We start from the raw sequence: 25,318 nt of genomic DNA on the forward strand, positions 1-25,318 counted from the left end.
AACTTTAAGCCTAACAGGTGAGGCTTTCCCTTCATATGTCAAGACTTAATTACCAATTCACACTGATTAAGAGAATGTGATGCTTCTTCAGGGTTAGGCTAATATAAAACGACACAAAATGTGGAACTTATGCATGCAACTGTGGTATGTGTGACATTACACTCCAGTTGGAAGGGATGAATTTGTTCATAATTATTGGGACCAATTAATTATGCGAGCAGAAAAAATACATATGGGTTCCCATCACATATTACTTGCAAAAATAAATTCCAGATGAATTAGACTTAAATAGTAAAACATAAAACTTTTAGAAGAAAATGTAAAACCCCTTATGACTTCAGGGCAAGAAATAATTTCTTCAATAAATGAGCACATAAGCAAACAAACAAAAAAATCACATACCCAAAAAGAAAATATACATATGTTTGGCTACATTAAAATTTAAGAATTCAGGGATCCCTGGGTGGCTCAGCAGTTCGGCGCCTGCCTTTGGCCCAGGGCGTGATTCTGGAGTCCTGGGATCGAGTCCCGTGTTGGGTTCCCGGCATGAAGCCTGCTTCTCCCTCTGCCTGTCTCTGCCTCTCTCTCTCTCTCTATCATGAATAAATAAAATCTTTTAAAAAAATTTTTAGAATTCTATATATATATAAATAAATACAAATTGCTGGAATAAGATACATTTGTAACTCATACAATTGACAAACGACTAGTAACCACCTAAAATATTAAATATTATTAAATAAATACTAATAATTAAATCAACCTAAATATTTAAAGTCTTATCTATCAGTAAAATAAAGAAAAACAAGGGCATGGACAACATAAATGAGCAGGCAATTTACAGAAGAGGAAATCCAAGCATCTTACTTCACACATGAAAATATACCTATCCTGATTGGGAATCAGGAAAAATAAAAAATAAAAGATTTTAGTTAAAACTTGTAACATGGGGATTCCTGGGTGGCTCAGCGGTTTAGTGCCTGCCTTTGGCCCGGGGTGTGATCCTGGAGTCCCAGGATCAAGTCCCACATCAGGCTCCTGCATGGAGCCTGCTTCTCCCTTTGCCTGTGTCTCTGCCTCTCTCTTTCTCTCTCTCTCTCTCTCTCTCTAATGAATAAATAAATAAAATATTTTTAAAAATAAAATAAATAAAACTCGTAACATTGGAAACTTCAAAGTCTATCTATTAGCTGAACGTTTCCATCCCCTAAAATTCACACATGGAAATCCCAGCCCCCAGTGAGGGGTGGAGCCTTTGAGAGGTGATCGGGTCATGAGGGTGGAGCCCTCACGAATGGGATTAGTGCCCTTATCAAAGAGACCCCAGAGAGTTCTCTGCTGTCCACCATGGGAGGATACTACAAGGAGTCAGTAGTCCACAACCCCAGAGGGGACCTTTGCTGGAAACTGATCATGCTTGCACTCTGATCTCAGACTTGCAGCCTCCAGAACAGTGAGAAACAAATGTGTTGTTTAGCAGCCGCGCACTCCAAGGCAGCTTGCTGTGGCAGCCTACGCACACCAGGACCATCCCTCTGCACTAAGTGTTGGCAAGGATGTGGAGCGAGAAAAGTTCTCATACCTTGTTGGGGTACCGCCACTCTAAAGAGCCATTTGGCAAAAAATAAAAAAATAAAAAAAATAAAAAAAAATAAAGAGCCATTTGGCAACGTCTAATAAGGATAAAGATGCACAGCCAATCCACTTCCGACACGTACTAGTATTCTCAGCGCAGCGATGTAAGTAATTGCAGAAAAACTGGCAACAACCCAAAAGTTCACCAATAGGAGAATAGATAAACAAATTGTATTTCACTAACCCAATATTAAAATGAAAAAAAAAAAAACTAGAGATGAATACATCAGCAAGGGTATATCCCTAAAATGTGATGCTGAGGGAAAAAAAAACAATTTGTAAGCATATGTATGCATACGTAGTCATACGCATATATGCATTTACTTGCGCTTATGTACACATTCTCCATGAAATGAAAACAGATAAGAGCAAACACAGCTGAAACTAATGTAACATTGTGAGTCAACTATACTTTAATAGAAAATAAGAGCAAATCGTTCTATAGTGTTTACATTACATAAATGTGAAGCAAACGTACATGAAGATTAAGTTTTTTTTAAAAAAAAAACTTTGAATTTCAACTCAAAGAGAGAAGAAGAAGAATAGGATTGGGCATAAATACAAAGCAGACTTCAACTCTACATGGTTTTATTTCTTTAAAAGCAAATCTGTAACGGGCGTCTGGGTGGCTCAGTGGGTTAAGCATCTGCCTTGGGCTCAGGTCATGATCTCAAGGTCCTGGGTTCAAGTCCCGCATCAGGCTCCTTGCTCAGCGGGAAGTCTTCCTCTCCCTCTGCCCCTGCCCCACTCATGCTCTCTCTCTCTCTCTTTCAAATAAATATTTTAAAAAATAAATAAAAGCAAATCTGTAACAAATATGGCAAAATGCTAAAATTGGAAAGGGATGGGTGGTAGGTACAATTTAGCCAAACAAACATTCGTACTAGAATGTGCCAGGCAGTGTTGGGAGCTGAAGATACAGCAGGGATTGGGACATCCAGTCTCCTCCCGCACAAAGCTTACTTTCTACCAGGGGAGAAAGATCATATACAATGTAAAACCAATATTTATGTCAGAGAGTAAGTACTTTAAAGAAAAACAAAGCAAAATAAAGAGCTGTGGGGAGGCAGGGGGACGTGCTACTTAAATAGCAGGGTTAGGAAGGCCGCTGCAAGGAGTGAGGACTGAGCAGACAGAGGCACTGTTAGGGGAGCCAGCGATGTTTAGTGTCTTCTTCCACACAAAGAAAACAACACATTTCCTAGGAACATAAAAGACAACTATCTAGCAAGACAGCCTGTATTCCTGAACAAATACTGTAAATATGTCATTTTCCCCCCAAACCAACTGGCAAAACGATTTTAGCTCATCCAGAAAAATAATTGATATAGACTAACCTATGAAATATTGAGAAAGAAGAGTACTATAGGGAAATTTGCTCTACTAAATACCAATAAATTTTGTAAATACATAGTAATTAAAAATAAAACGTAAGAAGCCCAGAAATAAACCTACAGGATATGGGTGATATGGCACATCAGTGGAGAAAGAACGGATTGGGTCTTTACAGATGGCCTACTATGTCCTAAAACTTAGATGCCACACTCTGCTCACACCAAAATTACAGTACGACAGAACCCGCAGAAATGAAAATCAGCATCTCTGAATCCAGGTGCTCAACCAAAAACCTAGAATATCATGTTTTCAAACAATGGATGGAAAGGGAACGAATAAACAAATGAGACAGAGAGCACTTTACTGAAGAAGTGAAGGGAGTTTCTTGTATTAGATTATTTGCCTTTTCGTTCATTTCTTCATCTCCCTCCCACGTATTGAGTGCTTGCTTGGTGCCACCAACATCGCCAGGTATAGGAATGACCGAGAGCTCAGCCTGAAATGCCAGGTGGATGCATTTTTCCTGTCAAATGGCTTCAGCGAGACCCGGTTGGTGCAGATGCTCTGCCCACGAGGTGCTCACGCCCTCCGGCCTCGGCGCCTGTTCCTTGCAGCAGAGGAGCCCGCGCCGCCTGCGCACTCAGGTCGGGTAAGAAGGTGGCTCTTCCAGCGCTTCCTCCTCGCAGGGCGCGCTCGGACCAGAAACCAGCTCAGCGGTAGGGACGCCTCCAGGGCAAAGCCACCCGAAGAGGAAGCACCGTCCCGGGTCCCAGGCAAGCTTCTCCGTGCAGGGGAACCTCGCACACCTGGGCCTGAGGACGAGGAGGGGAGGCAGCTCCGGCCGCGGACCTGAGGCTGGCCTCCGCGGAGGCTCAGAAACTGCAAACATGTTCAGTTTCTCTTTGTGAGCATCTCTGCAGCAGACATAGAAAAACCAAAGCATCCGTTTATCTTCTCGTTCTTAGGGAACAAACATGAATGTTTCCGTGTTTTTAAAGCCATCCGAGAGTCAAAGAATCCCTAAATAATGTTTATGGAGAAACACTGAAAAATCATTATTGGAGGTCTCAAAACATTCTCAATAAAACAGCAAATCTTTCATCCTGTACAAAAGTCAGTTTATTAGACCCTATCTTCATTTTACAACAAAACCCTTAATAACTAAGGTGGTGTTACTGACTTCAGTGGTCTGGTTCATCAGGGTTTTTAAAATATTTTTAAATGTTTATTTTTTCATGAGAGACACAGAGAGAGAGGCAGAGACACAGGCAGAGGGAGAAGCAGGCTCCATGCAGGGAGCCTGACGTGGGACTCGATCCCGGGACCCCAGGGTCACGACCTGGGCCGAAGGCCAAGGCTCAACTGCTGAGCCACTCAGGCGTCCCATTCCATCAGTTTTTAAAAGGCTTGCTCACTTCTCATTTAATTAATAATTTAATATCCACCCCCTTTTACCTCTTCTACCCACCCCCTGCTAACCCATGGGGAAAAAAATGAAGGTAAAACTCGGGTAATATAAAATGTTCTGGAATATAATCCTGTCAGTCATATTGATAGCTAGAATGATTCGCCAATTTTTATGGCTATCATAACAGCAGCCTGTGATTTGAAATCTTATAAAAACAGGAAGCTCTGTGCTTTAAGATGTGCCTGGAATTCCTAATGCAATAAGGGACAGTTGCTGTGATCCGTTGCTGCCACCAGCAGGTCAAGCTCACAGAATGAAGTTTTTTCCCCTTTGTTTTGTCTCCTTTCGAACTCATCTATAGATATGCATGACCACCAAATGCTTTAATAAGGACAAATATGGAGAGAATAACACACCTCTTCATGGATATCCTCAGCAGGAATGCTTTTTAAAACTCTGTGATACATAACCTTTATTTTTTCTTTTAGAAATAGGCCTTGTCATTGCTTAGATAAATCCAAACTTGACATAATGAATTACATTTCTTTGTTATATTTGTGCATATGTATTTGCTGTATTCAGTTTTCTAATATTTTGTTAAAGACTGTCCATTTCATGAAGGATATATTTCCATCGTTTATTTTTTATGATTACTTTATTTGGTTGCGATATTATTGTAATACTAGCTTCACATAATGGAGGTGGGGAAATGTTTCTTCCTCTATTTTAAGAAATAATTTGAGTAATATTGATATTATTTTGTACATAAATATGAATAAAATTAATCAGTGAAAACTGTATACTTTTGCATCTGATAGTACTAACATCTATTTCATATCTCAGTCTGGTTCTAATATTACTTTGATTCTTAAAAGTGTATTTTTTGCTTGCTGTTCCATTTTCCTTGTGGTATTCTTATGAAGCTGTGCATCTTATATAGTATAGTAGATACTGAAAATAATCTAATAAATAGGTATAGACCTAAAAGTCAGCACACCTTTTTGTCTACTAGACAAGGGTTTGAGTAAACCTAATTTTGAGATGAAAAAAAAAAAAAAAGAAAAAGAAATAGGCCTTGTCTTTTCCCTTGTCTTCAATTTCTACGTGCATATTTCTACAAAAAAAAAAAAAAACACAAATTCTTGCTTTTTGAGATCAATTTTTCTGGTAAATATATCTTTAGTCTGAGAATAAGTGATCCTGGCATGAAAGGTAGAGGGGCCCACAGTCCCTCACATTGATCACTACTACAAGATACTCCTTAAATTCTCCTTTAGCTCACACATCGAGGGCTGGAACATACAAGTGAGTTCTAAGGCCACAGTCACTTGGGATGAAATCCGGCTTCTACCACTAATCAGCACTGCACTTTTGGGAAGTATCTAACTTTTGTAGGCCTATGCCCTCACCCCCCATAAAATGGGGGAGAATATATTTATCTTAGCATTGTTAAGATGAATCAATGAAATACTGCATATAGAGCATTTAGCAAAATGTCTGGCTCATAGTAAGCAATCAATCAATAATTTGTTATTATCATTACCAGAAGGCACAAAAACTAAGTGACTTCATACCATCAGAAGCCAAATCATTGGGAATCTCCAGATTGCCGATTCCCAAGCCAGAGCTCTGACAGTCACACTACAGTAATACTGACTTTATATTTGCCCAATTACTATCAAGGCTCTGGTCCCCTTGGGATAGGAACAAATGTACAGCGAGCATCATTTTTAAAAAGTGAAATCCTTCCTAAGCCCAGAATTAGGGCAGCCATTAGGTCCGCCGGACGTCCCTCTAACACCTGACAACAGCTTTCTTCCAGACGGACGACAGAAGTGCTGTTTCCATGGTAATAGTTCTCGTAAGAAGCAATTACATGTGCTTTCTCTCCAAGCTCTGAAATTTCCTTCCTTTGTGGCGTTTCCAAGAGATAAAGCAGCTGTCCACTATTCGTCTCTCTCAGATGACACCATCAAACATATCCACGGTGGCGTGTAACCAGGAGGGTTGTTCCCTAGTGCAATGAATGGAACTGGTCTCTAGTCTAGGCCACGACAGTAACCAGGGCCACAGAGTCTCCTTGCTTAACACTGGGACTGATCCTCGGGTGTCTCACGGAGGAGCTTCTGTGCAGCATAAGATGGGGCGGTATGAATTCCCATCTAGCCTTGCTGCTAAAGATTTGTGGAGTCAGGAGCTGGGGAAGACCAGAAACGCCAAAGAAGGTTGACCCTGCTACGGAGAGACCCAGTGCAGGGTCTGCGCCTCAGTGAGGAGTCTCACATAGGTACCTTTAAAACCTTCTCCTATAAATGGATTCTCATTATATCCCCCCCCCCTTGGTATCTGAACAGCAATCATTCTGGATTCAATGTCTCATCAAATGTTAAATTATTCCCATATTTGCAAGTATAGGAATCTTTTTGAAAAAATATTTTACAGTTATTTTAGAAAGAGAGAGAGAAAGTAAGCAAGTGAGGGGAGGGGCAGAGGGAGAGGGAGAGACTCTCAAGCAGACTCCGTGCTGAGCCCAGAGCCCATCGCAGGGCTCGATCTCACGACCCAGGACATTATGACCTGAGCCAAAACCAAGAGTCCAATGCTTAACTGAATGAGCCACCAAGGCAAATACTTTCTAACCATGGATCTCCACAGGCTTTTTCACACTTTAGAGATTAGCTTAGTGCATGGAAACTACATGCCGGAGGTGAGGTCTAGGACTAAGGAGGGGATCTACAGGGTTTGCTTCTCAAACTAACTTCACTACACCAGAGAGTTTTATAAAGGGCTATGGATCCTCAGCAAGTGGTAGAAAATTCTGGCTGTTGATCTCAATCCCATCTCAGCATCCTGACTGCTCAGTATGCTTTTTAAGGCTCTCTTCTCCACAGTTAGTAGGGGGTCCTCGTGTACGGGGGAGGATGGATAGTGATGCTCTTTGGCATCTAGTCAACCTTCTCAATCATATAGTGCTTTTTTTTTAAGATCTTATTTATTTATTCATGAGAGACAGAGAGAGAGAGAGAGAGAGAGGCAGAGACCAGAGACACAGGCAGAGGGAGAAGCAGGCTCCATGCAGGGAGCCCGACGTGGGACTCGATCCCGGGTCTCCAGGATCATGCCCTGGGCTGCAGGCGGCGCTAAACCGCTGCGCCCCCCGGGCTGCCCCGTACGGTGCTCTCTTAATTGCCCTTTAAGACTATAACTACACCTGTGAGTCTTGTCTCCAGTAATAATAGGACAATCTGTGTAACTGACCACAAGAGCCGTTTTTCCAGTGTCCCGCCTTCACTGCAGAGTCTGGGAATTCATCACAGGGCTTTTTCCTGTCTCACATTTCTCCTTGTCTCCGTAGAAAACGTCAGGCGCCCTGGGCCACCCCTTCCTTCAAGTTCCCCGCCAGGTGCTGCCAAGCTACAGGCCAGACGGCGGGCACCGGGACAGAAGCCCGCTTAGCATTCAAGGAGCAGCGAGGCGGGCCACGGAACGGAGCGCAGCTGCTGAGGGGAGATGAGGTCATCGAGGTAGTGGGGCCAGGGCCCGGCCGACTATGGGCCACTGTTAGGAAAGGTTTAGAGGGAGATGCTAGTACTTGCTTTCCCGTGGTGATAAGAGCTAAATTACCAAATGATTAAAAACGGATGCCCCGGGACTACCTACCAGGCCGCCATCACCCTGGGTGTCGTCACAGGGACTTCCACAGACACCACAGGATCGAGTCAGAGGCTCAGGGGGCCCGCAACCTGCCCGCATAAACCAGCCCAAAGGCTGGAATCTGAGCAGGAGCTTTGGCATCACACCCGCCCCACCCACCACCTCCCCTCGCTTTCCTCCATCTGGCTGCTCCGCCTTCCTTTCCCTTAGCTCATCTCCATGGGCTGCTCATCAATTACGAGACTGAGCACTCGGGGGCTGCTCCGTGGCATGAGCCAAGTCCCTCAGTGCAGCTGGGACGCCGGGGCCCGGGCCCTCCTCACCGCCTGCAGGCCCTGGTGTCCCCGAGAGCTGGCTCCACCTGCCACCTGCCACCTTTGCCTCCGAGTGGAAGAGAGCATGAGGGCCAGAAAGAAAAACGTGGCACCACAGCAGCCTTAGTGCTACCTTGTTCGCTAGCCCGAGTTAGACTGATCTCCAAAGCCAGGCCTGGAGGGAAGGAAGCCCACACCTCCCTCCTGACCACGTTTAATGAGGCTTTATGAAGAAAACACGAGCTTCTCCTTAAGGGTTTCCCCATATGGTAGAGGGTCTCAATGAGCGAAGCGAGAGAGATGACAGCAACTGGCTTCATATAATAAAGCCGGCAGGGTCTGCTCGGCCAGTGATTGAATTTTAAAATATGAACAGGATTCAGAAGGTAGAGGTTAATGCGACACCCCATCGTGTGGTTCCTGCTAACAGCAGAAAACATTCATTACCGTGTTAACATCTCCAAGTGCTGTAGAGCCACGGGCTCCCAGTGCTATCACTGCAGCTCTCGTTAGGACAGATTACGTCGCAATCACATAAATAATCACGCTCTGTCCAAAACTTGAAAACAAATTCAACGATGCCTTAAAAAAAATCTTCGCTTATAGGTACGTCAGATTTTTCTTTTTTTTCTACACAGTCCTTCTAAGCCACTTTTCCAGTTTGTGAGATACCACGTTTCCCACCCGCCCCGGTTACCTAGTGGATGGCTCTTCATCTCTCGATGTTCGCTAAGACCGTGCAGACTGCCCAGGACTCGGGGCACGTGCTCCAGTGAAGAGAGCCCAACTGACGTAACCCCCGGCCTCCCCTTGTGCCCTCATTCACCACAGCCCCCGGGAGAAGGAGGGATTGATTTGACGGGTACCTGTGTCAGGAGTAGCTCCACCCTGGCATGCGACTAGCTCCAGCCAATGAGATGGACGGGAAAGTGGGCTGAAGTGTGACCAACTCCAGCAAACCACTCTGTCTACGTCAATAAGGATTCTTCTTTCACGGTTTTTTGGTTTTGTTTTGTTTTACCACGAAACCTATATTCTGAATTGGTATTGATTTGTGGACAACAAAGGACCTCAAGGATGGAAGTTTGTCATGGTTTGGAGCAACAAGCCAGCGACAGAGGAATGCTACAGGAAACAAGTCTACACCAAAAAAATAAAATAAAATAAAAAATAAAAAACCTGTGTAGTACAAGGTAAGCAGAAAATCACATCCCTTTGTTGAGTCCTTCCTTCAACAACAAAAATAGCCGCGTCTACAAGCCCTCTAGACCCGATAGCTTAATTCGGGACCAACTCAGAGAAACAGTGCCATCTGCTGACTGCACGCACGAGTTGCTACAAGTCGCAGAACGTGATCCCGCCAGCGCTGCCCAGGCCTGTGTCGTGTGTCGTTGGCCGGTCTGCACCACTCAGACAGCGACAGCGACAGCGGCTTTCTGACTCGCCGGGTTACCGCGCACCCTGTTTAAAGGCACAAACAGGCCGTCGGGAGGCTGAATCCTGATCAGAGCTGGGCGTGTTTTCATCCATGGTTGGTGATTCGGTCCTCATGAGGGTGTGATTAAAACATGTGCCTATTGTCATTTGGAGCAAGAACATGCTCGCGGGAAGATGTGTCAAAGGTGTATTGTGCGATCAGAAATTATTTTAAAATGTGACTCACACCATACCCCTGGCACTGGCAGCCTGTCAGCCCATGCAGCAGTTGGAAATCGTGGAGGCCAATAAATAAATGAATAAAATTTTGAAAAAAAAAAATTTTTTTTAAATCATGGGAGCCTAAGCAGAAGTCTGTAGCTGCCAGAAGGCAAGAAAAACCTGCTGGCTCTGCTTTCTTCAGAGTCCAGCACAGCTCCATGCTCAGCTTTAATAAATACCTTGAAACAGAGATCTGAGAGCAAGGAACCTGATCATGGCAGCTAAGGAAGAAAAGGAAGTGAAATAGCTCATTCATTCATTCATTCATTCATTCATTCATTCATTCTCCTATTTAAAAGTAGCTGTTTTGTGCCAGAGACCATACAAGGTAATGTGATCCTACAATGAGGGAAAAAAAATCCCTGTCTTCAAAGAATTCAGCCCTGGTGGAAAAGGAGCCAGGTAAACAGTTACAGACCATAGGTTAGGACTCGATCCCAGGGCTACGGGCGGGGGTACAGAGAAGGGGGAAAGAAGGCGATTCTTCTGAATTAAGCATCTGCCACAGAAAAGGTGCTTTACATCCGCAACCCAGATGTTATCGGGGTACCCTTGAACACCTAAATTAAATGAGTTTGAGCCCCCCACAACCTCTGGCCTGTCAAAATCCCTGCCTTGCACTTTGACAGCAACCAATACCCAAGGCTCACTCTCTCCCACCCAACTTTTATTTTTTATTTTATTTTATTTTTTTTTTTAATTTATTTATGATAGTCACACAGAGAGAGAGATAGAGAGAGAGAGAGAGAGGCAGAGACACAAGCAGAGGGAGAAGCAGGCTCCATGCACCGGGAGCCTGACGTGGGATTCGATCCCGGGTCTCCAGGATCGCGCCCTGGGCCAAAGGCAGGCGCCAAACCGCTGCGCCACCCAGGGATCCCCCACCCAACTTTTAATAAGGTGTTTTTCCAAATAAAAACTAGAAGGAATTTCGAAATAAGCAGCCAAGGTATTTCTTGCGGTGCATGGGTGGGTCCGTCGATTAAGCGGCTGCCTTCGGCTCAGGTCATGACCCCAGGGTCCTGGGATCGAGCCCCACATATGGCTCCCTGCTTCTCCCTCTGTCCTTCCCCCACTCATGCTCTCACACTCATGCTGTCTCCCCCTCTCTCTCTGTCACACATTAATAAAATCTTTAAAAAAAAAGATAACATTTCTCTACCTCACTCACCATACATTATTTCACTGAAGTCTCACAACTACCCTTGGACAAAGCACTGAACAGACGAGAAAACTCAGTTCATCCGAGATCATACTAATCCTATGTCATAGGTTGTAATGGATGCAAAGCTCTTCGCATTTAGAACACAGCAATAAGCACCTAATAAAGCATTTAAATCAATTTTTCCAGCCAAAATTATATTTATTCCTACAATATTTAGTTGCTTTATTTCTTCTCTGCCTACATTTACTACCTAAGTAACATAATCTGGTCTCACAACTTTACTAAATACCATCTATCTACTGACAAAACCATACATTTGTCCCTAGCTCTGACCAATGCTTCTGAACTCAATTCATTCATGAAACTGCTTACGTGACATCTCCGCTGGCCTATCAAACTTGACATAATCAAAACAGAACCTCAGATCTTCCCCCTAAAACCTCTTTTCTCAGTCTTCCCATCTCAGTTCCTCCTTTGGCTCAGGCCAAGAATCTTGGGAGTCGTTCTTAATTTTTCTTTTTTCTTATACCTTAGATTCCATCCATTCAGAAATCCTGAAGGCTCTGCCTTCAAAAATACCAAAAACCCAACTGTCCCTTCACACTTCACTGCTACCACCTGGTCTAAATCACCATCACCTCTTGATTATCCACAATGATCTTCTAAGTCATCTCCTTGCTCCCACCCCATGTTCTACCACAAGCAATTCAGACCATGTCTTTCATCAGCTTAAATCCCAGTGGTTTTCCATCTCCCTTAGAATAAAAGCTAAAGCTCTCAAGGCCATCTTCGGTGCCCTCTGACATTGGAATTGCCCCACCAGCATCACCTTTGATCTCGTTTCTTCCTAGGCTTCTAAATCTCTCCACAAGAGCCTCTCACTGCTTCTCAAACTGCCATATGCTCCTTTCATCTCAAGGCCTTTGCAGTTGAGGTTCCTTCTGTCTGGAACATTTTTCCAAGTGAATGTCATGGTTCTCGATCCCTCACTTTTTTCAGGTATCTGCATAAATTGACCCCATTTAAATAGCAATCCACAGACCCACTTTGTTTAATATCTCTCCCTTATTCTACTTATTTTTCTTCACAGCACTTTTCATCGTGTGCTATATTACATGTGTATTGTTCTCTGTGTGCTAGGATGAAAGCACTAGCGCAGAGACTGCCTGTTTTACTTATTATTATATGTACAACCCCTAGGACAAAGCCTGAGATGTGCTAGCTACTCAATAAATATGGGGGGGGGGGGACGCGGTGGGGCGGGGCTGGGTGCCAGGGTGGCTCAATCAGTTAAGTGTCTGCCGTCTGTTCAGGTCATGATTCCAGGGTCCTGGGATCAAGCCCCGTGTCAGGCTCCCTGCTTAGTGGAGAGCCTGCTTCTCCCTCTCTCTCTGCCGCTCTTCTGGTTTGTGCTCTCCTGCTCTCTCCCTAGCAAATAAATAAATAAAATCTTTTAAAAATATTAAATATCTGTGGAATGACAAATGAATACAATCCCTTAAATCAAAATTAAGGAAGGCAAGCGTTTCAAGAAGTGTTTGCCAGTATCTAATGTGAAAAAAAAAAACAATATAAAGACGAAAATATTCATTACATTTTATCAATTAAGAAGTCATTGGGATGGAGGCCCTGAGTGCTGGGGGAGGGGGGCCAATGGCTTTGGGTTGACAGTGATTGGAAGGAAGAGGAAAGGAAAACATTAAGACGAGAACTCCCTTCTGGCAATGGATAGCGGGGATGACTGCACAACACCATAAATGTACAAGTGCTAATTCTTCTGCCACGTCTTATTTTCTAAATGCAGTATAAAGCAAAACTTATACTACTTTCTTAAACTTTCATGTTATCAGCTCATCTAGGTAAATGATTACTCTGCCCGCAAGTATTTACAATTGAATGCCATCAATTACAATTATTAGAATGCTTTTTTTTCAGTGATACTCCATGGATAGTGTCTTAAGTCAGCTTCCCTGGAAAACATGCAGAGGCACATCTTCTTGCAGGGAAGCTGTGGGAAGTGCTCTTCAGAGCAACGTCTATAAGGGAGTGAGGGAAGCACAAGTGAACAGAGAGAGCAGCTGAACTGCAATGAAGCTGCAACAAAGGCCTCAGCTGAAGAGCTGTGAAGCTGGGCCTTTCCATCCTGCATCAACAAAGCACTGGATGATAGCTGCTCTGGGGAGCGAGCGTAACCCTGGGTGAGGGAGCTCTTTTCAGCTAAGGGCTATACTTAGGCAGGGATTTGGCTAGGAGTGGTAGCAGATGGCTAGGGAAATGAATAATGTGGAAATCCGGACAGCATGCTCTAGCATCCAACACAATTTAAGAAAAACAATAAAGTTATTAGTCCCTATCATTGTATTTCTTTAAAGGATCTTTACACCTGAGAATAATTTCATAGTATCAGGAGATTCCCTGGGTGGCTCAGTGGTTTGGTGCTTGCCTTTGGCCCAGGGCATGATCCTGGAGACCCGGGATCAAATCCCACATCGGGCTCCCTGCAGGGAGCCTGCTTCTCCTCTGTGTCTCTGCCCCTCTCTCTCTCTCTCTCTGTCTCTGTCTCTCATGAATAAATAAAATCTTAAAAAAAAATTCCATAATATCATAGATATTGCCTCATAGGTGAGGCCTATACAAAGGGCCAAGAAACACCATTTTTGCTTACTAGTAGTTGAGTACTTCCTCAATGACAAATTTGGTCCCAGACTACCTGGTCATGGATCCTAGATGTACAACTGCGCAGGTACGGCACTAGAAATCTGAAAACCTCAGATTTGCTGATCTATAAGTCAGTCTTTATTTAAGACCTCAAGGCAATAGTCAGTCTAAAAGAAATTTTCCCAAATGGAAGCAGAAGCTGATTACAGAAGCTCCAGTTGGAGACTAACTCCCTTCACTTTGTAGACTTCAGCCTTCTAAAGTTTGTTTTGTAAATTAAAAGTTTCTTTTTAATGTCAAAAATTACTATAGACAACCCTTGACATGATGGTAACTGAAACTTTCCTTATTCGAAGGGCAAACAATGTTTGGTCGACAGAGCTTTATAGACCGCTTGTCAGTACCCCAGGAGTCTGAGGTCTCAGGTTAGGAACCAGTGTTCTGAAGTGTCCCATCATCCTTCATCTCCTGCCCCAACCCGCTGACCATTCTCCCTCAAACCGCCCTGCAGCAACTATCACACGCAGCATCTTTAGCCTCTGCAGTCCTAGTCTTTCTCCCTTGAGCTGCAGTTGAAACTGATCTCACACATCTATGTCTAATATTCCTACTCAGATTAGATCTCCCAAACACAGGGACTAGGCATTTACCTTTTTATATTCCTTATGAAAATTCCTTAATGGGTATTTAATAAAAGTGCATTATGGAATACTAGTAAACAACTGTATGATGATAGAAGTATGTCTTTAATGTTTCAATACTGAAGAATACATACAAAAAAGTAAGCAAGTTTTGACTGTGTATCAAAATTAGGATTCATTTTGGAAGAAAATATAATTTACATAATTCTATTAGTTTTCAAAAATTACATTTAATTACTATGTTACCTTTTTTAAAAAGGGGGGGCGAGGGAATGTCATGATGTAATCTTTCCTTATATAATAGCAGTACTTTGGTTGGTTATATTCTGAAAAAAGAATGAGACATTTTCTCTTATTCTTTCGAGAAAAGGATCTGTAAGATTTAAATGATCTCCAGAAAAATGTTTCCATTGCTTCAGCTGTGACATGGAGAGAGGTTTCAGAGAGTTACACTTCTGGTGATGTGCACCAAGTTGACAATTTCTAGAGACAGGGAATTTTTCCAATGAATCACCTGAAATAAGTAAAACAATGAGAAAATCCTTAGGCTAACCAATACCCTACCATAAACAGTACTTTTTATTTTATTACATAATGAGTTTATATAATTTATTGCATTTTGGTCTCTGACTCAAGGACCTTGTTGGTCTTGTGAGAGATAAATTAAGCAAATAACCATCTAAACAGATGTATTACAATCCCACAACCCCTTGTCTAAAACCTTTGGGGCCAGATACGCTTCTAAATTCAGAATATAATTGGAACAATCTGGGACAGCACTCCATAATCAAATTCATTAATATTCTGCAGTAAGTCATATGAATAGTCTTATGAAATGGATTAATGACTCCTGATAAATTCACATCAATTTAGGTAAGGTTTTTGCCACTAAATCAGTTTGTTGCAAATTCATGAAGAAAAAATAAATAAATTTTGGTCTTTCAAGCTTTCTAGATTTCAAAATTGAAGATGAGGGACTGTGGAGTTGTATTACAAACAGTAGTAAGGGTACGGAATTACGATACAGAGAACTCTGAGCACATATAACAAGAAAGCTGACTTGTTTTTGTTAAGATCTGAAGGATGAGAAGGCAAGAACCAGGTGGGGAAAAGAGTTAAAGCATTCCAGAAGAAGGACCTACACAAAGGCTATGAAAGTGAAGGAAGTCTGGCACAGTCAAGGAACTGACAGGAGCCCAATGCAACTAGAGCCTAGAGAGCGAAGATGAAGAATGATGCAAGAAGTTCAGTAATGCAGGGTGAAGCATGCATTCAAGGCCTGGATAATGCAAAATACTGATTAAATCATGAATGGCAGAGGCTGGTAGTTATTCACTAAATCCGTATCTCTTTTCTCCAGGGTACTTAGTCACATTCCCCAGTCTTCCTTACAGTTAGATGCAACCACTGAGTGTGACCTATATGGAATGTGAATAGATATATGCTCTATGTCACTTCTAGGTCAGGCCTAGAAAAATCCCCCACACCACATTGTTTTCTACCTTTTCTCCATTCTCACCTGCTGGCTGGCAGCTGCCGGGATCCCAGCAGGGAACTCTAAGGCCCAAGGGGATGGTATAACCCAAAGTGGGAGAAGCCTAGACCATCAAACCACGTCATACAAGGCTGTCCACTCTGTTACGATTATGTGCCCTGCTACATGAGAAATATACTTCTATTGTAGGTAGGCCTCTATGCTTTTTGAGTTTCCTGTTACAGCACTTAACCCAACCCTAACTAAACACTGTAAAGATTTTAGTCTCTATCCTTAAGAGCAATGGAAGTTCTTCAAAGAGATTTTTTTAAACATTTTCCTTATAGAAAATTTCAAATATATATAAAAGGTGGCAAGATAGAAATGGAGAACCTACAGTTTACCATGTACCCCACCTTCAATACCTGTCAACTAATAGCCAATCTTGTTTTACTTAGACTCCGCTTACTCTACTTCCTTATTATAATGAAATAAATATGTGGCATATATCATTTCAACTGTAAATATCTCACTTTGCATTTCTAAAAGATAAAGATTTCTTTTTAAACTTTATCACACTTTAAATAACTGTCTTTCCTTAATACCTAAATCTTGTCAATGTGCAAAACCATTGAGGTCTTAAGAGATGACAACATTACTTTAAGAATTTGGAGACAGTAGAATAATATCTCCAAAGTACTTACAAAACAAAAGACCTATTGACTAGAATTGTACACCTACCAAAGACAGCATTTGAGAGAGAGAGAAAAAGCAAATACTCTGAAAAATCAAAGATCAAGAGTGAACCACTAGTAGGCCTTTGTTGGAAAAAACAGACATGAAAAGACAATAGAAGTGAATCAAAAGACGTCATTAATTATATTAACTATAAAAAACTAACTGTTCTAGTTAAAACATAAGACTGGAAAAAAGGAAATCCATCTTTATGCTGTTAACAACAGAATTAACTAAAACATAAGGACACAGACAGACTTAAAACAAGGAAGATACACCAAATACCATAAAGAAAGCCAGCATAATATATAAACTTAAGATAAATGAAAGCAAAAGATATTAGGATAAAGAAATCATACCTATTAATAAAATAAGCCATAATAAAAAAATTCACAAAGATACAAAATATACAAAGCAAATGTTGATTAACAAGTAACTTTGATAAATCCACTGTCACTGTCATATTTTAAGATTTTAACATATTTCTTTCAATAACAGATATAGCTAACAAATCACATTATTAATAGAAAAATGGGCAAATGATATGAACAGATGATTCATATAAAGGAAGGCTCTTAAATACAAGAAAAAAATGCTCAACTTCATTCATAATAAGAGGAAAACAAATTAAAACTAGACTAATATATTTTTTTACTATCAGATAGAAAAATTCAAACATTTGGGGCGCCTGGGTGGCTCAATGAAGCGTCTGCCTTAGGCTCACGTCATGATCCCAGCATTGGGCTCCCTGCTCAGCAAGGAGCCTGCTTCTCTCTCTCTCTCTCTGCCCCTCCTCGCCCCTCCCCTGCTCGTGCTCTCTCTTCCCCCTCTCTATCTTAAATAAATAAATAAAATCTTAAGAAAAAGGAACCACATACAAAGTTATGAGATTCAACTTAGAGGAAAATGTACAGCCTTTAATACCCATTGCAGAAAAGAAGGCTGAAAAATCATCAAGTTAAGCATTCGGGTTGAAAAATTAAAAAAAAGAAGTTTAGGGTAAATACAAGGAAAAATGAAGATAAAATAAGAGCAGTAGTTATTAAAATAGAAAACGCATACAAGAGAGAATCAAATGTTGACTTATATTATAGGTGAAGTGCTCCATGTCAGTCTTGTCCGGTCTACCTTCTTAAACCTTTCAACACGCTTGACCAAGTGACTTCCAAGTACTGGTCACTGCTTCCTCAGGTCCTACCCCCGATCCTGTTCCTATCTGAACAGTGTCAGCTCTGGAGGACTGGCGTTCTCAGCCTCACTGGAGCAGCACTAGGAGTTTGTCAAGTACTGAGGAGTACGGTGGTCCATGCTAACGCCTCGCAAAGTATGACCCCATTGTGAATGGGTTGTACAAAAAATAAACACACAGCAGCATTATTCTGTCAAGTGTATGTTTTTTATGAAATAGAAATAAGGATTAAAAACACTTCTGTAATTCCAAAGCCATTATACCGGTTTTGAAAGATTTTCCTAAACAAGTTAAATTGTTCACAACTAATTCAGAAGAAGCTAAACTGAGAAAACTAGTAAGGTTCTAACTAATATCTTCTCAAACATCCATCTGGCAGGTGCCCTATGATGTGAGGGAAAAAGAAAACTAACAAATGTGAATGGTAAATATTTTAGTTACTCTGTATTCAATGTTTTCAGTAGCTAAAGAGGGACAGAGAGACAAATTAACTTTACCATTTTAACACAATTAAGATTTAACTAACCTGTACCATCTTGGTCTCCTGTACATTCACAGTCAAGCAGGTCATGAGTAACACAATGTGAACTTTCATGTAATGTGAACAAATTTTTTAGCTCTTCTACTGAAAACTGGATATGTTCAGATGTCCTGGTGAGGTCAACAACTGCCCCAGAAAGATCTTGCTTACTGATCTGTCTTTGATAAATCTTTTCTTCTATTGTACCTAAAGAAAAAACATTGAATCGATTTCCTTCACATCTTTAAGTTCATTATTTTTGCAGGGTAAAACATGTTTATTAGCATACAAGTTAACAAAATAACAATATTCCTGATATCAAAGCCCAAATTAACAAAAAAAAAAAATCTTTTGATTATTCAAAGAGACAACTTTTTTTTTTTTTCACACTGAAGGGTTATTACCTGTGGTTAGAAGTCTGTAAATATGTACAGGATTTTTCTGACCATCTCTCCATACTCTAGACATTGCCTATAGGAAATAAAGGAGAATTCAGAGTACAGTGGGAACCAATAACCCTGTCCACATAAGCAATATGTGTTAATACATTTAAGATTAGGAATTCTAGATTTTACTTGTAGCTTCGGCAAACAAAGCCCAGGCATACCCAAGCATTTTCTACCTCCTATTTTTTTCCTGGGATAAAGAAAGGGGTGGATAAACATTCACTGTAAAATAGCTGCAGGGGTATCACACAACACTGAGAGGATCTATCTGCACCAAATAGGACAGTAAGGACACAAAGAACCAAGTATAGCATGGGCATGGAGGGTTTCTTCCAGTCCAAGGAGCTAATGACTTAATCCTAAGGAATCCCTAGGATACCTAATCAGTTCAGGCTATAGGTAGTTCCTATGGTTTTATAACTTATCAGTGATAGTGTAGAGAGTTGGTGTTCAAACCCCACACTCTCTAAAGTCCTAACCATCAACCAGCTCCTGGGAGAGAAACTCTAAGCCCTAGTAATACCCTGCCTGGTAAGAGTATCTTAGTTTACCTAAGGCCTTGGGCCACAGAAGATAGTTTTTGCTGACAAGGTGATTTAGGTGGGGGTCTTGGGACCTGTGGAGGGGCTGGAGACTGAGCAGCTTAGGTCATTCACACTGCTACTCTACTCCACGCTTATATGGCTGACCTCCAACAAAATCTCAACACATCAAGACTTGAGCGACCTCTCTGGACGGCAATACTTCAATCTGTGTTGTCACTCATCAATGCTGGCAGAATTAAGTATTGTCTGTACGACCTCAGTGGATAAGGACAACTGGAAGCTTGTGCCTTGTCTCTCCTGAAATCCACATGTGCCGTTTGCCTTTACTGATTTTAGTCTGTACCAAACTGGGGAGACTAAGCCTGCTGGGGATATTGGGATGTAATAAACCGTAACTATGAGTATAGCTGTTTTTCCTGGTTCTCGGAATCCTTCTATAGTAATCACTGAACCTGAGGGTTGTCTTTGGGTCCCCCACCACAGACACCAGATGAGGTGCAAATCCATAGGTAGATCTCAAAGTACGTGAAGATAGACTGTATTCTGAAGAAAACCAAAAGCAGCTTCTGAAATATTTCCCCACATAAGCTAATTTAATATCTTTATTATACCATCTACAAACCCTGATAAAAAGTGTCTACAACACTTTGTTGTCTTTCCCTGGTAGTCATGAGCATCCCATAGGCCCAACTGTGTAGTATAGACTAGAGATACACAGGCTTGGGTCTGAATCTTGGCTCTGCCTCTGACAGGTTATGTGGCCCAGAACAAGCTTCCATCTCCTCATCTGTAAAACAGGGCTAATAATACCCACACTTGCAGAACTATGATGAAGATCACATAGACGTAAAGCACTTATAGAATGCCTGATAGAAAGTAAGAGCTCAGTACACAGCAGTTATTATACATCCTCCTCATCCTCATATCCCCAGCAGGCATAGTCTCCCGAGTACACATTCTATAATGTGTATTTAATGCATAAATAGTCATACCTGGATATCAGTGGCTGGATTCCAATCAATGTCATAGAGAATTAAGTGAGATCCTCCAATAAGGTTAAGTCCCACACCACCAGCTTTTGAACTTAACAAAAAAATAAAATCAGAAGAGTATTTACTATTAAAACTATCAACAATTTGCTGTCTTTGGGAGACTGGTGTTTGTCCATCGAGTCTTGTATAAGTATATCCATGACGCTTGCATACTTCTTGTAGAATATCCAAGGTTTGTGTGTAGTTGGATACCAACACCACCCTGCCAATCAAAAAGAAGAGCCTTTATATACAATTTTAAAGCAGTGTTAGATTTTTTTCACTGAAGGAAAATACTACAGTGGTACTACCAGTGATATTTATAGAACATGCAGCAATGACCCTGTACGATTAAAATATAGGTTCTCCTTCAAATTCAATTTTTAAATCAATATCTAAGAGACTTCTAGTTTTAACTGGAATAAAGATCTTTTTTCATCTCTCTGAAGCCACTCTAAAAACAGTACAATGAGAAATAGAAATAACTCTACCTTTGATAAAACAAGGAGATACCTACATGTGAAAATAGAGAATAAAGGAATGGCGACTTGCTTAGGGAGTATAGAGAACATAAAACCTAAGTGCCTGAAGGGAGAGATTCTAATAAGAAACAAGAGCAAATTTATTCACATCAGAGAATCCTAAGACACCTCAGAAGGAAGGAGTTTAGACTGCCGCCATTATATGAGCACTGGTAAACAGAACCCATACTCTACTCCCATGTAACCAGCTGACTATTCTTTCTCAGCTAGTGTGTTTATACTCTGGAGAAAGTAAACCAAAGAAAACTGAGACCAGGGAACTCTAGAAGGCAAGGATATAGTGACAAATCAAAATGAAAGTCTGCATACTGGATAGATCCCAGTTCCCTTTTACTGCCAATTCCCAAAACACCAGTAACCAGGTATCCCTCTCATATCCCATTCCCAAAAAGATAGTACTGAAAGATTCATCTCTGGGATGACTTAAATGACCCCAGAGAAAAGGTCCAGCCAGTTTACTACTTAATTACCCAGTGAAGGCCACCAGTCAACCAGCCCTGCTCGGACAGAGTGTTTAGTAAATGTTTTACTGCATCACTCTTAAATATGAATGGACACCAAGGATCACCAACTATTTGTGGTGAGGCTCCAACATGAAAAATAGAAACCAAAGCAAATAAACAGAAAAGAAGATAACCATAAAACAGAGCAATGGAGGAAACAGGAGACATCTTTAAGAAAATAATTAATATCCTCAAGTAAGAGATGCATTCACAAGAAGAGAAGGCAATAAAAAAGAATAATCAAAAATAAGAAAATATCTTAGAAATTTTAAATGACAATCAGAATAAAAATTTAACAGGAGAGTTGGAACATAATAACAAGAGAGTATGCCAGGAAATAGGTGGGGAAAAAAAAAAAGGCGATGGAGCGCCTGGGTGGCTCAGGTCATGATCGCAGGGTCCTGGGATAGAGTCCCATGTTGGGCTCCCTGCTCAGTGGGGAGTCTGCTTCTCCCTCTACCTCTGCCTGCTGCTCCCCTGGCTTGTGCTTGCTCTGTCAAATAAATAAATAAAATCTTTTTTAAAAAAGTGATGACCAATAAGAGAGAAAAGATAAAAGAATTAGAGTATCAGTCAATGAGGTTCAGTATCTAACTAACAAAAATTCCACAGAAAACAAAAGAAATTGTTTTGAAAGAGAGAATATTTCCCAGACATGGGGTCTTCAGACTGAAAGGACCTACTGAAGTTCCCAACCCAATAAATGAAAAAATGATCCAAATTAAGGCCCATCAAGATTATAACTCAAAGCATGAGAAATGAAAAAAAGCAGCTATAGCTTTCACAGAGAAAATACAAGTTACAAGCAAAGGATAAAAATCAGGAAGGCATCACACCTCAACTGGAAAAGCTAGAAGACATGTAAAGTACTTCCTTCAAAGCTCTAGAAGAACACTGTTTCACTTTAGAATTTTAGAACTATGCCAAGTCGTCGGTCAAGGAATAAGTTTCAGACAAGCACGAAGTAAAAATGATTTCCCTTCCATCTCCTCTGTCTCAGGAAGCTACTGCAAGATGTGCTCCAGTAAAATGTGAAACCCAGGAAACATAAGGTACAACACAGAAAAGAAAAAAAAAAAAAATTCTAAATGATGGTTAAGCAAAGTCCCAGGATGACAGCTCTGCAGCACAATTTCAGAATGACTGGTTCAAATTGTAGCATGAGGGCAGAGGACAAGAGAGAAGACAAAGAAAATACAAAAGAAGTTACAGACTAATAGGAAAAAGGCACTGAAAGGTAATGAAGGTTATATATAGGAAGACTTTATAATACTTACAAACAATAAAGCAAATGGGGAGAAGAAGTAAAAAGAAAAAAAAGGCAACCAGTAACTCTAAGAGGGCTACTAAAAACTTGTTCAAGATAGAAAATGCAATCATGGTAAGCTATTTGGCTTAGCAGTGAATAACAACTTTATTATAACAGAAGTATTAAATGCTAATTTAACCAGAAGCTGTGATGTAACTGTCTTGAAAGGATGAAAGGGAGTGGAGGGGACATAAGAGCATTAGATTCTCATGAATCACAAGAGGAAGTCATTAGATAAAATAAAAAATGGATGAGACAAGTAACATCAGCAAGATGGACTAGGAAGTTCCGGGTCCTTTTTACGTCATAGAAACATTAAATGAACAACCAGAAACAGACTGAAATAATTTTATAGGGGCTCTGGAAATCAAAAATCTACAACAACAAATAAATGCCTAATCAAGAAAAAGCCATATTTAAAATACGGTAGGAAATTTCATGGTGTTTTTACCCACCCTTGCCCTACTCCCTCCCCAGTACAGTTTGGTTTGGAAGATGGCAGCCAATCCCCTTGTTCCCTTTAGTGAACTGAATCTGCAAAGTCCTAACCTGTCTGCAGGCTACTTGAGGGGTTGGTATCTACCAGTGTTACCTAACTCAGAGTTCAGATGACCAGAAGCAGCTAGGATCTCAGCTAGGGGAAGCCACGGGAAGGGGTGGGGGGTGCAAGAAATCACTGCCTGCGGAATAGAACATGAAAACTAAGGTTTTAGAAGAAACAGGGGTGAGGCTCATACAGAAATTAAGACATTTAAAAGGAAAAAAGAGGAAAACATGACCCATTTAAAGGAACAAAATAAGTCTCCAGACATTGTCCTGGAAGAAACATATGCTTGTGGAAAAAAGACTAAAATAACTCTCCTAAACATGCTCAAAGAGCTAAAGGAAAAAACTGGACAAAGGACTAAAGGAAACTGGGAAAACTATGTATGACAAAACAAGAACATCAACAAAGAGAAATTACTGAAAAAGAACCAAAGGAAATTCTGAAGCTGAAAATGTGATGTGACAAGAGAGCAGTGACAGCACATGAGCTGGCAATACTGGTGATTGCACTAAGAAACAGGATGCAGAGGGAGAGAAGAACTAGGGCCTGATATTTTATAATGAGCCTTTTAACATCTTGAAAAAGAAAATTTTAAACCATAAAATAATGTAAAAAGTAAAACCAGTATTTATTATAATAGCCGACGTTCAATAATTAAGCGAAAATTAAAAATAAAGTCAAGACTATCTCCTATATATTATTAGCACTAGAAAATAAAAGCAAATTTTAAAGTTTTAATTATAAAGCAAGAAATAAAGCCAATTTTAAAGTTATAATTTTTTAAATTATCTACACTAAGAAGGAAAAGATAATCCAACAATAATTTAGATTTGTATTTCTGTACCAGTTACTTTTTGCTACATAATAACCATCCCAAAGTCCAGTGGCTTAAAACAACAACCATTTACTTTATATTTAGCTCACAAACTGCAGAATTAAAAAGAAAACCCAGACCCAAAATGGCATCACTTAGGTCAAGACCCCAAGTCAGGAACCAAGACTTAATCACTAACGTAACTGCAGTTTCAGTCCCCCAGGAATGTAACCTATAAACCAGTCTACATGGAACTTCCTAGTCAATACTAGGAAGTTTACTGATAGACCCCTCCACTCCCCTTAGGACAGCAAGTCAGCTTAGATAATCCATTCCTTGCTGATAAATTTCTTTCTTCCCTCCCTGCCTCTCTGCCGTTAAAACTTTACTGGGGCCACCTGGGTGGCTCAGTGGTTGAGCGTCAGCCTTCGGCTCAGAGCATTGACCCCAGGGTCCTGGGATCGAGTGCCACGTCGGGCTCCCCGCAGGGAGTCTGCTTCTCCCTCTGCCTGTGTCTCTTTGTCTCTGTCTCTCTCTGTGTCTCTCATGAATAAATAAAATCTTTAAAAAATAAAACCTTTGTTAGTTAAGCTCAGAAGAGCTCCCCTCTACTTCTTGCTAGATGGTGCTGCCTGATTCATGAATCATTTAATAAAGCCAATTAGATCTTAAAATGTACATGTTTGAATTTTATTTTTTAACAGTAGGCTGGTGGGGATGCCTGGGTGGCTTAGTCAGTTAAGTGTCTACCTTTGGCTTAGGTCATGATCCCAGGGTCCTGGGATCAAGCTTCACAGGCTTCCTGCTCAGCAGGAAGTCTGCTTCTCCATCTCTCTCGATCCCTCACATACTCCTGCTTGTGTCCAATCTCTCTCAAATAAATTTCTCTCAAATCACTCTCAAATAAATAAACAGAATCATAAATAAACAAACAAACAGTAGGTTGGCAATTTAGGTTGGGCTCAGCTAGGAGGTTCCTCTGTGGCTGTGGCTAGAGTGACTCACGTACGTATCCGTAGTCAACTGCCTGGTCACCAGGCAGCCAAGGCTTATTCACAGGTACCCAAGGGAGGACAAGCCTCAATGCACAAGATCTTTGTAAGTCCCTTTTTGTGCCACATTTGCCAACACTGCATGGTCCAATTCAAGTCATGT

General features: G+C 41.1%; 1 protein-coding gene across 7 annotated transcripts in view; it reads right to left on the reverse strand.

Annotated features, from left to right (window-relative positions):
• Nucleotides 1-2,206: 2,206 nt before the first annotated feature.
• RAD54B (RAD54 homolog B) overlaps nt 2,207-25,318 on the reverse strand; it is a 100,798-nt gene continuing 77,686 nt past the window's right edge. For 5 of the 7 annotated variants that reach the window (XM_025433530.3, XM_025433531.3, XM_025433534.3 and 2 more), the window contains 4 exons: nt 20,410-20,671; nt 18,831-18,897; nt 18,433-18,633; nt 14,595-15,022 (listed from right to left, as the gene is read on the reverse strand). In XM_025433530.3, the coding sequence (XP_025289315.3) occupies nt 14,802-15,022; nt 18,433-18,633; nt 18,831-18,897; nt 20,410-20,671 (751 nt within the window). In that variant the 3' untranslated portion in view covers nt 14,595-14,801. Of the gene's footprint in view, nt 3,885-14,594; nt 15,023-18,432; nt 18,634-18,830; nt 18,898-20,409; nt 20,672-25,318 lie in introns of those variants that run through there. The other 2 variants (XM_049103968.1, XM_025433532.3) reach the window with 2 other exon arrangements.

Source organism: Canis lupus, chromosome 29 (genome assembly GCF_003254725.2).
Source record: "Canis lupus dingo isolate Sandy chromosome 29, ASM325472v2, whole genome shotgun sequence".
Taxonomy (NCBI): domain Eukaryota; kingdom Metazoa; phylum Chordata; class Mammalia; order Carnivora; family Canidae; genus Canis; species Canis lupus.